We start from the raw sequence: 15797 nt of genomic DNA, 5'->3' as shown, positions 1-15797 counted from the left end.
CTAGTAAAGCCCTGCTCCGTGGCAGGAAGTTGGTCTTTAGATGTGGTCCTCCGCTCTAGATACCATGGCAGGGACACTGGTAAAAAACCATCTGAGTTCAGCTGACCGCATTTGAAAATGAAATTTAAGTATGATGTTATAGAGGTATAAAACCTCTGGAATTCTTAGTTTAATGGTTGCCTAATACTGCCCAGTTTCTTCAAGTTCATTCTCAATCCCAGACATCCCAGACTTCGGAGCTGGCAGGGACATTGAAATTAGCTAGACTGACCATTCCATGTTACAGAGGAGGAGACTGAGGACAGATGGAAGTTAAGTGACTTGCTTGAAGTCGTCACATAGTAACTTATTAGCAGAGTAGTCTAGTCCAGAATCCACATCTTCTAACAAAAGGAAATTGAATACATCCACTATTCTGGCTTTGGAATCAACTCTTCCTCGAAAATATTTAGGGTTTTGGTAATGAGTGGGCTCTCCTTCTTTACTATTCCCTTTGCCACATCTATTCCCATCTTCCTCACACACTACTCCGTTGCCACAAACAAACAGCTTATCAGTGAGACAACTGCATGACCAGTTCAGTTCTGAATTACAGATATGTTGGGAAAAAATGGTGTTGGCATTTGGGAAATACAGTGAGAGAATTTTTGGAAACTCTGATGTAGCTCTTAGAGTAGGGATTTTAAAATGATGTTTTTCAATGGCTCAACCCCACTTTCACCAAAAAATGGTAAGTAGGCAGTCAAAAAACAGGAAGGAGAAACCCATTACTTTACATTATTGCAGGCATCTCAGCTTTTTGAAACTCTCATATCTCTCTTGGGGTGGTGGTGGTTTCTGACCCATTTAGAGCAAGTAATACCTATTATGCTTTCTTTAAGGATGTGAATTGAGTTCAGAGGGGTCACGGGTTTGCATAGGTCATAGCGTGAGCTGACTGCACAGCCTGCAGCGGCACCCAAGCTGCCTGACACCCCATCCCAGGCACTGGAGTCATGTCAAGAAGCATAAGGGACTTGGAGAGTGGGGACCTGAGCTGTGAATGAATGTCTGCGGGAGGGCCCTGAGGTCGGAGCAGCCTCTCCTCAGTCTGGACCTCAGTCCTCACAGTGGGACCCACAGACCGGCGTCACTGGCACCAGCTGGGAGCTTGTTAGAAATACAGAGCCCCGGCCTTTGTTCTTCCTGAGTCAGAATGAGCATTTAAGAGATCCCCAGGTGAATCCTGTGCTCATTAAAATGTAAGAAGTCCTGGCTCAGAGGCCTCATGCCAGTGAAATTCCTAGTTAACTAGGGAAAGAGCAGTTTATGACTAAAATAGATGCTATTTCTTTTCCTCCATAGTTTGCTGTTGCTCAAGTAAGGGGTAAGCTGAAACCGTAATACAGGGGACCTGGTTCTCCACACATTCAGAGTGAGAAAGGGACTCATCATCTGTGACCCCGGTCCTCACTGTGGGCAAGAAAGTGATGTCCGCAGCCATGCTGTGGAAAGGTGGTGACCTCCCAGCAGATGACCTGGCGTCGGGGACCCTTCGGGCACCCATCAGCTGAGCTCCTGCAGCCTCACTCGCTGGAGGGTGGGAGTAGCTGGTGACATGGAACCAACGAGCCAGCATTCCATTCTCTGGCCTCCTGGCCTCCACGCCTCAGCTGTTTTCCCTCACTCAGCAAAAAAGCGAGACAGAAAAGAAACAAAAACTGGCTGTGGAAAGAGGCCCTGTTAATTAGTAAAGCCTGATGTCTTATGTGTTGGGTCTGCATTAGGACAAGCCAGGAGGGCCTCGTCCTGTGCGGTTACTTTTCATCCGTCAGGAGTGAGCCTGTCCGAGGTGTGTGCTCTGTGCTCAGGGGAAGTGCATCAGTACCTTTGGGTGAGGAAAAACAACCTAGACGTGGCCATTTGTGGCGCTGTTGGGGAGTTTTGTGCTTATCATGGATAAAAGTTTCCCCTGGCCCCAGGCGACAGTGTGAACATTTCTAAGTGTGGACGTTAACGAATGAAAACGTGCCAGCTTGTAAGCAAGTCATTATTTGCAGTGAATGGTGGTACCAGGCAAAGACTGGGGTTTTGCTTTTTCTTTTGTGATAACAATTATGTATTCCTCCTCCAACCCCCCTTTTATATCAGTAATTGGAGCATATGGTTAAAAGTCAACTATTTCAGAAGTAGTGGAAATTTAGCAGTTCAGCACGTTGAAACATGCTGTTTGTCTGTTTTGGAAGAATTTTCTTAGTTGCCATCAGTTTGCCAGACCATCCTTGATTGGGAAATGAGGCTGAATTTTTAATGAATTAGCCAACCAAGAAACGTGACTTGCCCTTAAAATAAGGGGTCATGTAATTTGGACAGAACAGTTGCCCTGGAAAGACTGTTAAAGATCTTGTTTCTCTCCTTTGAGAAATCTAGGCTTGATATTGAGCTGGTAAAAATGGGCAACTTATAGTCTAAAGCCAGGTTTGAGGATTTAGAACCGTAGTAGGTAAGTCGGGCAAAGTCCTGACCTTGTGAGAACTACGCCTGGGTTTCCTTGGCTTGGTCATTAATAGCAATATCGGCCAAGAGAGTCATGGCCTCGTTTAACTAGATATTTACAATGGGGTGGGTAGGTAACTTCTCCCCTCTTTTACAAATGAGCAAACCAAGGCTCTATGAGGCCAGGCCCAGTGAAAGGGCCCAGAAAGAGGCACAGCCTGGATCTGAGTCTAATCTGGTGGATTAACTGCAGCATCCTCTGCTCCTTCCTCTACACTCCTAGATACACATTTTTAGAATTAAAACTGAGAATTCCATTCTTGAGGTGATTTATGTCTTTTGTCCAGGCTGAGATAATGTGTACATGTGCTGGGTGTGTGGGGAGGAGAGTGCTTGCCAAAGCTACAGGGTAGAAATGGCCCATCTTCCTGGAACACCAAGGACAGTATCTGGATATAAAAAGAGACATGGGGTGGAATGAAAGTTACAAGTGTCAACTGCAAAGCGTACATGCATTTTTGATGGAGAAACCCAAGCCTTGGAAGCAGTTCTTTGAGGTCACTTGCGTGTCTCTAACCACCCCGCATTGGACTTCTCTGCCTTTAAGGTTGCTTGGGTGGAAAATTTGGAGAAGCACTCATGTAAGTGCAAGTCCCGGGCCATCTGGGCCTTTTCCACCCTCCCAGCTATATGTGGTGAAAAGGAATGTCTTAACTATGTAAACCAGCGTGGGAGAGTTGGTGCTCTGCTCTGTTTGTACAGCTGCTCCCCGGTTCCCGCTCTGCTATCTTTCATGGCCCAGAGGTATCCGTGAATATGCTGGGGAAGGGTTTCTGGAGCCCGCAGGAGGTGAGAACTGGGTAGGGGAGATGGTTGTCTTCCAAGTGCCTGTGCCCCTTGGTAGTCAGTCTTTTCAACAAAAATGTATATTTATTTAAACATTTTTAATACTTCTTGAATTTCATAGTTCACCGTTTAAATCCTCACAAGAGGGTTTGCAGTGGAATACCTCTCTCTGCTTCTTTCCATAGCCCCAATTCCCTTCTTCACAGCCAGCCAGTGTTACCACTTTCCTGTGTAACCAAGTAAATACAGGTGAAGAAATGATCTCAGGGCAATTTTAAGGGATGGTCCAATCTAGAAAAACAAGAGAATGTAGCACATCTGCTACTTTTGCCTTTGTGGTGATGACCTAGGGTAGTGTTTCCGACCTTTTGGAGTGGAATTTGGAATTGATCTTTGTTAACTATTTCTGACTGATTGTATGAATGAATAATAGGTAAGATATTAAAAGACACATCCACGTGATCTTTTTTACAAATAGATATTACATAGGGGGTATGATCTGGCTAAATGAATCGTTAGGAACTGTGTGCCCTTTGGTTTTTATTTATGATGGAACATCCTCCCTAGTCTTGCTGTGACGTACAGCACTTAAGATCAAAACATCACAGAAATGAAGTACCAGCAATTAATTAAGTGAGGGCAGCGGTGTTTGTCCCCGGTGACCTGTCAGAGTAGATCTTTACCAGCTCTGGTCCTCCTAGAGTTCTCCTGCTTTCGCCACAGTCATGAGATACAAACTTAAGCATTTGGAAAAGGTGGTGCATAGTTCAAAGTTCAGAGCTGGAAGAGTTTTGGAGTCCCGCTAGACCAGTTTTCTTGGCTGGCAAGTCATGGAGAAGGACTTGCCTTGAACAAAGGGATGTGATTTTTATTCTTTTAGGTTCCAGCACTGCTGCAAGTGAATTAGGTACGGTTTCAGGAAGAGCAAGGTTATCCTATGGGCTTTACCTGACATAGTAGACTGGGGACGTGGGATGTGGTGGTGACGGGAACAGGGGAGCCGCTCTGGAAAGGTTTGCCGATGGAGGCTTAAGTTAAATTTATTTGTAAACATAATGTGGTTTACCACACTATGAAGACACAGAGCAAAACGTATTATCGTTTTACAAATAGTCAAAACAGGACTAAGTGTCTAAACACATACAAGCTCCCATAGAGGCACACTCAGCCTGTGAAATTGAGAGCTGGGATTGGAGCAGACCCTGCCACTGGCAGCTGAGTGGTAACCTGCGTGATCCATCCTCCTAAGACAAATGGACTCAGAATGTGCCCTGCAACTTCCAAACAGAGAAAATACCAAGTTCTAAACATCAAAACACAGCACAGCGTCCTTTATCTAGCGTGTCAGGGTGCCAGGTAGGCCCACATCCAGCTTAACAGATCTGGTTTTCAGTATCCTTGCTCTTCCTGAGATTTCTGGGTGAATGAAAGATCACTGACTGCACGTGGAAGTGTTCTTCGCTTTACCAGAAGATTTAGGCAGATGTCTTTAGTCTCTTGTTCTCACCAGTACCTCGGTGGACCTCAGCTCCTCCATCCCCTCCGTCCGACTCAGCCTCTGGGTTTCCTTTGTTCCTTTTTTAAAAATCAGCTGTATTGAGATACTTAAGATACAATTCAACAATTTAAAGTGCAAAACCATGGTTTTTAGTATGTTCACAGAGTTCTTCAACTATCGCTACAGTTAATTTTAGAACATTTTCATCACCTCAAAAAGAAACCCTGTACTTTTTTTTTTTACAAATTATGTATATAATTATATATATATCAATGTTTATTTATAAAACAGGATCATACTCTTCATACTATTTAACTTTTTATGTATCACATCATGACTTTTAAAAAATTTTTGTTGAAATAGTTGATTTACAATGTTGTGTTAGTTTCAGGTATACAGCAAAGTGATTCTGTTATATTCTTTTCCAGATTCTTTTCCATTATAGGTTGTTAAGAGAGATTGGGTATAGTTCCCTGTGCTATACAGTAGGTCCTCGTTGGTTATCTGTTTTGTATATAGTAGTGTGTATATTTTAATGCCAAACCCTGAACCCTTTAGCTGTCATCTCCCAACTTCTCATTCCCCTCAGCCCTATGCAACCACGAATCTATTTTCCATCTCTATATATTTGCCTATTGTAGACATTTTATATAAATGTCAATATGTGGCCTTTTATAAATGACTTCTATCACTTAGCATAATGTTTTCAAGCTTCATCCATGTTGTAGCATGTATCAGTACTTCATTCCTTTTTAGGGCCAAATAATAGTCCATTGTATGGACAGACCACGTTTTGTTTACCCGTTCACCAGTTGATGAGCATTTGGGTTGTTTCCACTTTTTGGCTACCTTGAATAATACTGCTGTGGAGTTTTTGCACAAGTTTTTGTGTGGCCATATGTTTTCATTTCTCTTAGGTACATACTTAGGAGTGGAATTCCTGGGTCTTATGATAACTCTGTTTAAACTTCTGAGGAACTTTCAAAATGTTTTCCAAAGTGGCTGCACCATTTTGCATTCTCACCAGCGGTGTGTGAGGGTTCTGATTTCTCTACATCCTCCCCAACACTATTATCTGTCTTTTTGATTATAGCCGTCCTGGTGGGTGTGAAGTGGCTTGTTATGGTTTTGATTTGCATTTCCCTAATAACTAATGATGTTGAGCATCTTCTCATGTGCTTGTTGGACTTTCGTGTATCTTCTTTGAAAGATGTCTATTCAGATCCTTTGCCCATTAAAAAAAACTGGGTTATCTTTTTATTATTGAGTTGAAGAATTCTTTATATATTCTAGATATGGGTCCTTTATGAGATATATGATTTGTAAATATTTTCTCTCATTCTTTGGGTTGTCTTTTCACCTTGTTGGTATCAGGAGCACAGAAGTTTTTGATTTTGGTGAAGTCTAATTTATCTATTTTTTCTTTTGTCACTTACGCTTTTGGTATTGTATCTAAGAAGCCTTGCGTAACTCAAGCTCACGTATTTGCTCCAGTGTTTTCTTTTAGAAGAGATTTATAGTTGTAGATCTTACATTTAGATCTATGATCCATTTTGAGTTAATTTGTGTGTGTGGTACAAAGAAAGGATCTAATTTCATTTTTTTGCATTTGGATATCCATTTTGTTGAAGACTGTTCCTTTCCCCCTTGAATTATCTTGGCTCCCTTGTTGAGAATTAATTGACTGTAAATATTGGGTTTATTTTTAGACGCCCAGTTCTATGCCATTGAACTACGTGTGTATCCTTATTTGAGTACCACTTGATAACCGTAGCTTTGTAGTCTCTTATCTCTTAATGGGAAAGTTAGGGCAGGAACGGACAATCTGGACTTTTCTCTTGCTTTCCCTGGTCTGACCAGTTACTGGATTCTTGAGATCCCTCCTCAGGTTTTCAACCACACTTTATATCTCCTCAGTCATCTTGCTGGTTTCGGTAGAAGATGATATGTCCAAACAGTAATAGAGAAATCCCAGCTGTTGGGCACCATAGTGTTCTCCTAGCAATGCCCGCCAACCTTGTTCTGACTCAGTAGCTTGACTCTGATGAGCTTTCCCAGATGGATAGAATTAAATGGAACATTTGGGTTGTGAAAAGATGCTCTGGTTTCTGAAACTCTCAGATTGGTTAAGTTCAGGATAACACAGCTTCCTGTACTATTACAAGATTTAAAGATCTTTCTGAAAGGCCATGCAAGCAAGTGATTTCGGCAGATAGCTCTCCCAAGTGGGCTGTGTCGTAGCCTTCGAAGCCAGATCTTGCCTTCCCTGGGCCTTCCTTTCCTTGAAGGCATCTGCAGCACTGTTTTGTGAGCACTGGGTTTACTGGTTTTGACATCTTTGTCATAGTGGAGAAATAGAAGATGAGAGGTCTGCTGGGAGAGGTGGAATTCTGGACAAGGCCACTTACCATCACTTTTAATATGCTGAGTCAAAAATAAAACGCCTATGTGACATCTGGAGTTAACAATAATCATCCTGTAATTGTTCCCATTCCTTTCTGTTATGTGCCGCACATGCTCATTTTCAGATGGTAGTACCTAGAGCTTGCACCGTGAAGTGTACCATAACTTAAGCAAATTTTCATTTCCATTTTGTGTTAGACATTAAAAAAAAAAAAACCCTGTAAGCAGAAATTGCCCTTCATCAAGAGCTTCTACTAAGAGGCCCTGCACGTGGTGAGGGGTCAGGAAAGCGAACTCATCAGTGGTTATAAGAACAGGTTCTGGATTCGATCTGCCCGAATGCATTTTCTCCTCCCTGAACTTGGACGAGTTCTTCCGTCTACCCAAGCGCCAGTTTCTTTGTCTTTAAAATGGTGATAAGGATAGTATCCACCTCCTAGAGTTGTTAAAAGGTTGAAATTTCATGTCAAGGACTTGACACAGGCAAGGGTCGGCACAACTTTTCTGTAAAGAGCCAGGTAGCAAATGCTTTAGGCTTTGGCCACAAGTCCTGACACAGCTTTTGTAGCACAAAAGTGGCTGTGGACGGTGTGCCCCCGAATGGGCGTGGCGGTGTTCCAGTAACACTTTATTTTTAGTAACAGGCTGTCGTGCGCTGATCCCTGGCTTAGCACAGTGCCCGGCACGTAGTGGGTTTTAATAAATGCCAGCCATCCACGAAGTTGGGAGCTGCGCCTTGACCCTGGTTCCCATGCTCACCTGTTCTGTGTCTTTAACAGAACATCGAGGTCCTGGCCAGTCGGAGCAGCACCGCAGAGCAAACCCAGGTCGGGCCTGAGATGCGCGCCAAGGCTCTGCAGGAAGAGAACGAGAAGCTGCGGGAAAGCATCCATGAGCTGGAGCGCACTGTCGCTCGGCTTCAGAGGCAGGTTGCTGACCTGCAAGGTGACGAGGCCAAAGCGAAGGAGATGCTCAAGAAGTACCAGGTGAGGCTCGCTGGACCCCGAGCCCAGGCTTGGCAGTGCCGGATCCTTCTGTCCTATGTGAGGAAAAACACAGCGACTGGAGAAGCAGAAAGGGATTTATTATCATAATGGAGTAGGAAAGGTCAGGGCAAGCGTGATCATCTCCTCTCTGTAACCCATCGCTTCTGTTCCTCTCTGCATGGCACTAATGGGAGATGGGCTTCTAGAGCGGCCTAGAACGGGGCTGACGGAGTCAGGGTGGGAGGCACAGGTACAGGCACGGGAGTCCCCGTTTGCCCAGACATCAGACATGCTCAACCTCTTGACACTGAGCAGAGGCCTCTGGACACCCAAAAAGGCCATCTGAACACTACCGTTGGGCCCATTCTCACTCGTGACTGTTTATTCTTTTTTTAACAGTTGATTGACGGTTTCTGAAGTCACGCAAGTCTTAACAAACCAATTACCTGGTTTACCAGATCTCTAGAAGTGGGAGGCTGTTAGCAAGAGACACGTACTGACGGCTGTGAGAGTTGGCAGCTGACAATAAAAAGGGACAGGAGAAATGTAAAAGGGAGGTGTATTCTCACAGAGCTTCCCCAGATGGTCATCCATCAGTATCACCTGAAAAGCTTTTCTAAAACTGTGTGCTCGAGTCCATTCAACACCTGTTGTTTCTGAAGCTCCAGTGCTAAGGGTGGTTATTTGTATTTTCCCAAAAATCATCTCAGATGATTGATGGGGATGTTCACCTCTGGTTAAGTATGGAGCTGCAGACAGGCACACACATCTGTACGGCTGTTGTGTCCTGTCGTGGGCCCATGACAGGTGCACTGTGCCTGCAGCCTCTGCTGGCTGTGTCTGTGGATGCCCCCTGCATGCCTTTCATGCCACCAAGTCAGCTTCCTAGGCATAGCACACATCTGAGTGTACACTGACCCCGTGTTTCCTTGTAGGGAGAAACTCGGCAATTAGAGGAGGCCCTCGTGCATGCACGAAAAGAAGAAAAAGAAGCAGCGTCAGCCAGAAGGGCCCTGGAGAGTGAGCTGGAAGATGCTCAGGTAAACTCTGAGGGCTGTTGTCTTTAATCCCCCACAGAGGAAGTTCGAGAAGCAAACTCGGAGGGACATGTACAGATCGCCACTGGTCCTGTCCTTCCAGGCAGCTCCTTTCATAATAATAACCGTCCTGGACTTCAGACTATCTATCTAGACCGGTAGTTCTTAACTGGGGGACATTTGGCCATGTCTAGAGGTGGTTGGTTGTCACAACTGGGGAGCTCCCACTGGCGTCTAGCGGGTGGAGGCCAGGGATGCTGCTAAACCTGCTACAGTGCACAGGAGAGTCCCCATAGCAGTGAGTTACCCAAATGTCAGCAGTGCCAAGGTTGAGAAATCCTGCTCTAGACGTTAAAGAGCCTGACAGCTTTCCAAAGATAAAACATGAATTGTGTGAGGAAGGCCGCCAGAATTGGTCCCCAAGGCAGTGTAGCGTCAGCTCTGCGGCAGAAGCCAATTTCCTTTCTCCTCTGGGCCAATAGACTCCTCAGAGTGCGGTCCTCCAAGATGGCTATTAAAAAGAGCAGGAGAAAGTCATTTCCTTGAAACTAGATAGCTATCTCTATTCAAAATAGGCAGGTTCCTGGAAAATTAGGTTTTCTCATTTGAAGGTTAGAAAGCCTGAAGTACCTTCTTTAAAAAAAAAAAGTCTGCACGGAGGTTCTAAATAGACTTTGCACAGTGACCTCAGCGTGATCCAGGTGTGTCCCTCCTTCTACCTGCTCTGGGGTTTTAAAGAACCAGCAGCATCAAGCATCCCTCAGGCGAGCTTACGAGGAGGTAAAAGCCGGTGCTTCTGAGCAGGTAGAGGAGGCTGTTCAAGTTTTCCCTTAGGACTTGCTTGTCTGTAAGGATAGGTCGGGGAGGGGCACGTGGAGAGTGTCAGGAGATAGCTCAGGATTCATAGTTAAAAATGCCTAATTGCAGCTTTCCTTTCATATACAGCTTCAACTCCTTGGGGCTAGAGGAGGGGAACCTGCTTGCACTAGGGTTCACTCAGGTCAGCCGCGACTCAGGAGCTCTCACCCCCGAATCTGCACCTTCTCTCTTGCTTTGGACAGAGACCTTGTTTTTGCATGCAGTAAAGCCCTGTCTTTTCCTCATTTTGGTGTCTGACTGTCCTTGCTTTGCATTTCTTTTTCTTTTTCTTTAAATCTAGGTCTTTGTTATTAACTCTTGTTTGGTTGATTTTGTGTGGATGGCAGTTTCACTGTGCTGCTGTTTAAGGCTTGTGATGGCTACAGCGCAGCAGCCAAAGTGCAGGGTTTAAATCTCTGAGCTAGTTGGGCACAGAAAGAGAGGAAAAACATTTGTACTCTTCAGGGGCAAAAGCGTGCGCCTTTGTGTCACGTCCACACCAGGCACTGGGTGCAGCTATTACAGGCTCTGTCTTTATCATCTTTTGGTCAAACCAGAAAGTTTCACACAGAAGGAAGTGGTTCAGCAGCTGTGAATCTGCAACTCAAAGCTAATTCAGCGGAGACAACAGATGATGGCCTCAAGGTCTAAAGATCTTAATGTAATCGCCACCCACCCCCCATCTCTGGCTCACCATCCTTGCCCTGGAAATTATCCCTGACCTGTTACTTTTTGTTCAGGCCTGTTTTCCCAGTGGTGCTGAGATGGGGAGGGTGCTTCGTGCAGTGCGTGGCTGTGCTAGCCACTGGCAACATAATCCAGCAAGAATTTTAAGAGGCTCCAACAGTCTCACCATCATTATCTCAATTATCTGGTCTCAAAAGCAGTGCTATGAGGGCCTTCCCTGGCGGTCCAGTGGTTAAGACTTCGCCTTCCAATGCAGGGAGTGTGGGTTTGATCCCCATTTTGGGGAGCTAAGATCCCACATGCCTTGCAGTCAAAAAACCAAAACATAGAACAGAAGCAGTGTTGTAACAAATTCAATAAAGACTTTAAAAATGGTCCACATCAAAAAAAAATCTTCAAACAAAAAAAAAAAGTTGTGCTGTGAAAAGTGCACCATCACTCAAAAATACTTTGCTTTTTCTCAGTTTGGGAACCAGACGGTCATTCCTTTAGTTCGATAACTTTTTCTGCATGCTTCTCCCAAAGCTGGCAGCCGAAGGGAGCTTAACCCTTAGAGTAAGAGGAGAGAGTAGCCGGTTTTTTTTCCCCCCTCACATAAGCATTTTACATTTCAAAATCTCTGTGCCTTTAGCAATCTGTTGCATCTTCGTGGATGATAAATGTATTTCTTTACATAGTGGCTGAAGACCATGTGAACTTAGGTCTGATTTATTATGACTCAGTCAGACGGTGGCAGAGGTTCTTAAAGGGGATGTTCTTGGTTTGCTTCAGCCCTACCACTTGGTTGAGGATTGTGCGCCCCTGTTTAGATCTACTTGAACTGCATTCATGGCAAAGACATCTCTGATTCCCTTGAGAACTGGCTTCTGCAGATGGGGAAGCCATAGTTCTTTCCTTCAGGGAGGGATAATGATATATTCCTCTGTATGCCTGCACCTCCCGCCCTGTGTATTGAAGCCAGAGAAGAAGAAAGCCCCCATGCTTGTGTGGCACGGGCTCTGAGGAGACTGGCTTCCTTCTGATCAAACCTCTCATTCCTTTAAGCACTTTGGCTCACCTGCCACTTGGTTATCGTTAATACCGGGACCTTGCTCAACCATATAGTGAAAGGCTTTGCATCCACTGAGATAATGGTCCCCAAGCTCAAGGGCACTCACTATACGTCCACCAACCTTGTGTTTTGGATTCTCCGACCTGATAAATTTTCCTCAAATTTTTGTCCCACTGTTAGTCAATGGCCTTGTCTGGCTGGTCTTGGAAATACAGTCACTGTAGCTATAGAGCATTTCACACCTAACTCCTAAATGCAAAGTTGCCAAGTTGGGTGCTTTTCCTGTGAATTTGGGACATACTTTCTCAGCATGGACATATTGGAACATACTTCTTGAATCACTGAAGAGGCAGAGCATTGTTTAAACAGCATTTCTAAACTTTAGAGTATGTTAGAATTATCTGAGGAACTTTCAGATGCAAATGTGTGGGCTCCACTCTAAGAAAAATTGTGATTCCATCAGAACAGGCTAGATTTTGCATTTTATGTAAGCAGTCCACCACCCTTGCCCGGTGATTCTGATATAAGAAATCTTTAGATCACTTGTGGGGATAGGTGTTAATTCTTAACCACTGAGTTTTTATCATATGCCTAAGAGTGAATCTGGACTGTGAGGCATACTGAGATAGAAAATCTATTTCTTGCCTTTACAGATCTTACTACCCTGCAATAGAGGGAAGCATGCAAGAAATGTTTTAAAAATAGTTTAGCAAAATTACTATTCTAGGCAAATGTGTATGTTGGGACAGGGGGTGTTGGCCAGGCCCCAGGCTCAGAGTGGAGGAGTCTGGGGTGTCTCCAGTGACACAGGAGAGCAGAGCCAGTGTGGAGGGGTGGTAGGGGAGCCCTCCCCGAGCCAAGGGTGAAACAGAAGTGCACTCACCACGTGGAGGTTGACTGGAGCCGAGGCTGGCTTGTCTGCTGGGCTGGGGCCCCTGGGTTTGGGATCCAGAAGGAAGAAAAAGAGAGGCTGGGGGATCTGCAGGGGCAGGGGTTGAGCTGGATCCTGGCGGTTCTATGGGAAGGTGTTGATGTCCTTCTGTATTTGTTTTTGTTCAAGAATTGACATGTTGAGATACATGTTCCTGAGAGCTTTCTCCCACATGAAGGAACCAACCATACCTTGCTTACCTTACCCTGTGTGCTGCTTTTTGCCCCCAACACCACTAAATCAACCACAGACACAAGTCCCAGGGGTTGACCCTCCCTCTGGTGTGTGTCCGGCTGGACCGTGGTGAGACTCACTCCTGCTAATTGCCCCCCGCTGAACTCCCGATTACCTTTCTTTTACCACCCTCTTTCCCCAGCTGCTTTTGTTGACATTGGATCCCTGCAGCAATCAACTTCAGCAGCCCGGCTCTGCTGGCTGTTTCTTTGAGCGCAGCCCTCCACAGGTGGCTTTTTGGCCCCAGGCCATGTGGCTAGCCAGCAGAGCTGTTCCAAAGCTTTGCAAATCAGGAGTGCCTGAAGTGCTTTGTGAGTGTTTTCAAAACGCCTGAGTTACTGCACGTGACAGCAGCTTGTAAACTGTTAAGCACTGTACAAATACAACCATTGTCCTTATACAGCCTCTGCAGGGACACAAGACTGAGTAGGTCCTAAGCAGTACTTGTACTAACCCACATTCAGCCCTCAGTGCCTGATAACATTTTTCTTATGATCTAGCTCCTGTTTGGGTCATGCTCCCCCATTCTGAGCTGTGCCCCTTCATGATATCCTTATGCCAAAGTCCGTAACACTCAGCCGTTTAAAGAAGCCACTATAATCTTCCAAAGATATTTTAGGATTTTCTTTTTTTTCTTTTTAGAGTTGCATGATTTTTACATAAAGGACAGCAGTCTGTATAATGTTGTGAGATGAGAGCCTCAGAGGAACCCAGGGGAAACATCGCACCCAAGATGGTACATTTTTTAAGAAGTATTAGTATTTGGTGCTGATTCACTAAATAACCACTCGTTTGTGCTTTTCCTGACTAGTGTCTCTCCCGTTTAATACCTTCTGTCCATCAGGTTCATCAGCTTGTGGATTGCCAAATTCCTTTCCTTCTATGTGTGAGTCCAACCCATGGATTCTGTTGATTATAACTCCCCCTACCCAAGTGGACTCTTGGCCCATGGGATAATGTTCTTTTTTCTTACAGATTCATTTTTAGCTATTTTAATTGTGAGAATCATCTGCACAGCAGAGAAAATGCTCGAACATTAGGTGCAGTGCTATCTATCACAGGATGTCAATTGCCACATGGGTTTAAGTTTGTCTAATGTATAACTTTACCTCAGTTTTCAAGCATGAGTTCTGTCAGGTTTTTGGACACTATCCTGAATCACCACCTGCAGCAGCCTTGGCCGTTTTCTGTATTTCTGTAATGCGTCCTTTGTCTGCCCTTCATTCCTGCGTATGTCTCTGGTTAAATCAACTTTGCGTCTTGGTCCCTGGATTGCAGAGCCGACAATGTCCTTGGGTCTCTGTGATGGCTTTATTTTGATCCTTTTTGTTATCACTGATGTAGCAGGTCTGATTGCTTTGTGGTGTGGCTGTGAAACTCCCTCTGCCACCTGTTTCTGTGGCTGACCTGGTAGGTAGGTGATAGCACTGTCCTTTCCCTGCCATCTGCAGAGAAATCTGAGTCAGGCCACCCAGGAGCAGAGGCAGTTGTCTGAGAAGCTAAAAGACGAGACCAAGCAGAAGGAGCAGTTAAGGAGACTGAAGGGTGAAATGGAGAATGAGCGATGGCACCTTGACAAGACCATCGAGAAACTGCAGAAGGAGGTGAGGGGTAGGAAGAGGGGAGGGAGAGGAGGAGGGAGAGGGCGTGTGACCCAGCCCCCCCCGTAAGGGCCTGATAGAGCTGAGGAGACCTGCAGTGTGTCTCAGCACACATGTGTCAGGGATTTGCAGCTCCCGGGAAGCAGCTCTTCGGACTTGTTGATAATCCCAGTCACAGGGGAACTGGTTTAGGAAATGCCCTCTGGATCCTGGGCCCAGCTCCTCTCAACAGCTGCCCGAAGAAGCCTGGCACGTCACTGCAGACTTCACAGATGTTACCTGAATCAAAACCTCTGTCTTTGTGCGTCATCTGTGTACTTGCATGTCTCTTTCTCGTGCAGGAGTATGAAAGGCAGTTTTGAAGCCCAGTAGTTGCTGCTCCTCTGCCCTAAAACACCCAGAAGGGAAAAGGCACAGAGCTGATGGAGCCACCCTGAGTAGCTGCCATTGTTTTGACACCTACTGTGTGCCAGTCATTTACCAGCTATTTTTCTTTTTTCTTTTTTTACATCTTTATTGGAGTATAACTGCTTTACAATGGCGTGTTAGTTTCTGCTTTATAACAAAGTGAATCAGTTATACATACACATATGTTCCCATATCTCTTCCCTCTTGCGTCTCCCTCCCTCCCACCCTCCCTATCCCACCCCTCCAGGCGGTCACAAAGCACTGAGCTGATCTCCCTGTGCTATGTGGCTGCTTCCCACTAGCTATCTACCTTACGTTTGGTAGTGTATATATGTCCATGCCTTTCTGTCACTTTGTCACAGCTTACTCTTCCCCCTCCCCATATCCTCAAGTCCATTCTCTAGTAGGTCTGTGTCTTTATTCCTGTCTTACCCCTAGGTTCTTCATGACATTTTTTTTTTCTTAAATTCCATATATATGCGTTAGCATACGGTATTTGTCTTTCTCTTTCTGACTTACTTCACTCTGTATGACAGACTCTAGGTCCATCTGCCTCACTACAAATAACTTAATTTCATTTCTTTTTATGGCTGAGTAATATTCCATTGTATATATGTGCCACATCTTCTTTATCCATTCATCTGATGATGGACACTTAGGTTGCTTCCATCTGCTGGCTATTGTAAATAGAGCTGCAGTGAACATTGTGGTACGTGACTCTTTTTGAATTATGGTTTTCTCAGGGTATATGCCCAGCAGTGGGATTGCTACCAGCTATTTTG

At 45.0% G+C, this 15797-nt stretch overlaps 1 protein-coding gene across 2 annotated transcripts in view; it reads left to right on the top strand.

Annotated features, from left to right (window-relative positions):
* The window catches only part of CGNL1 (cingulin like 1), a 158180-nt gene that overhangs the window by 117361 nt on the left and 25022 nt on the right, over positions 1–15797 (top strand). For both annotated transcript variants that reach the window (XM_033437006.2, XM_004274664.3), the window contains exons 9-11: positions 8002–8208; positions 9144–9248; positions 14458–14610. In XM_033437006.2, the coding sequence (XP_033292897.1) occupies positions 8002–8208; positions 9144–9248; positions 14458–14610 (465 nt within the window). The remainder of the gene's footprint in view (positions 1–8001; positions 8209–9143; positions 9249–14457; positions 14611–15797) is intronic.

The sequence above is a fragment of the Orcinus orca genome, chromosome 2, assembly GCF_937001465.1.
Source record: "Orcinus orca chromosome 2, mOrcOrc1.1, whole genome shotgun sequence".
Taxonomy (NCBI): Eukaryota; Metazoa; Chordata; class Mammalia; order Artiodactyla; family Delphinidae; genus Orcinus; species Orcinus orca.
Note: the sequence above shows the minus strand (reverse complement) of the source record. Positions and strands in the feature narration are given on the sequence as shown.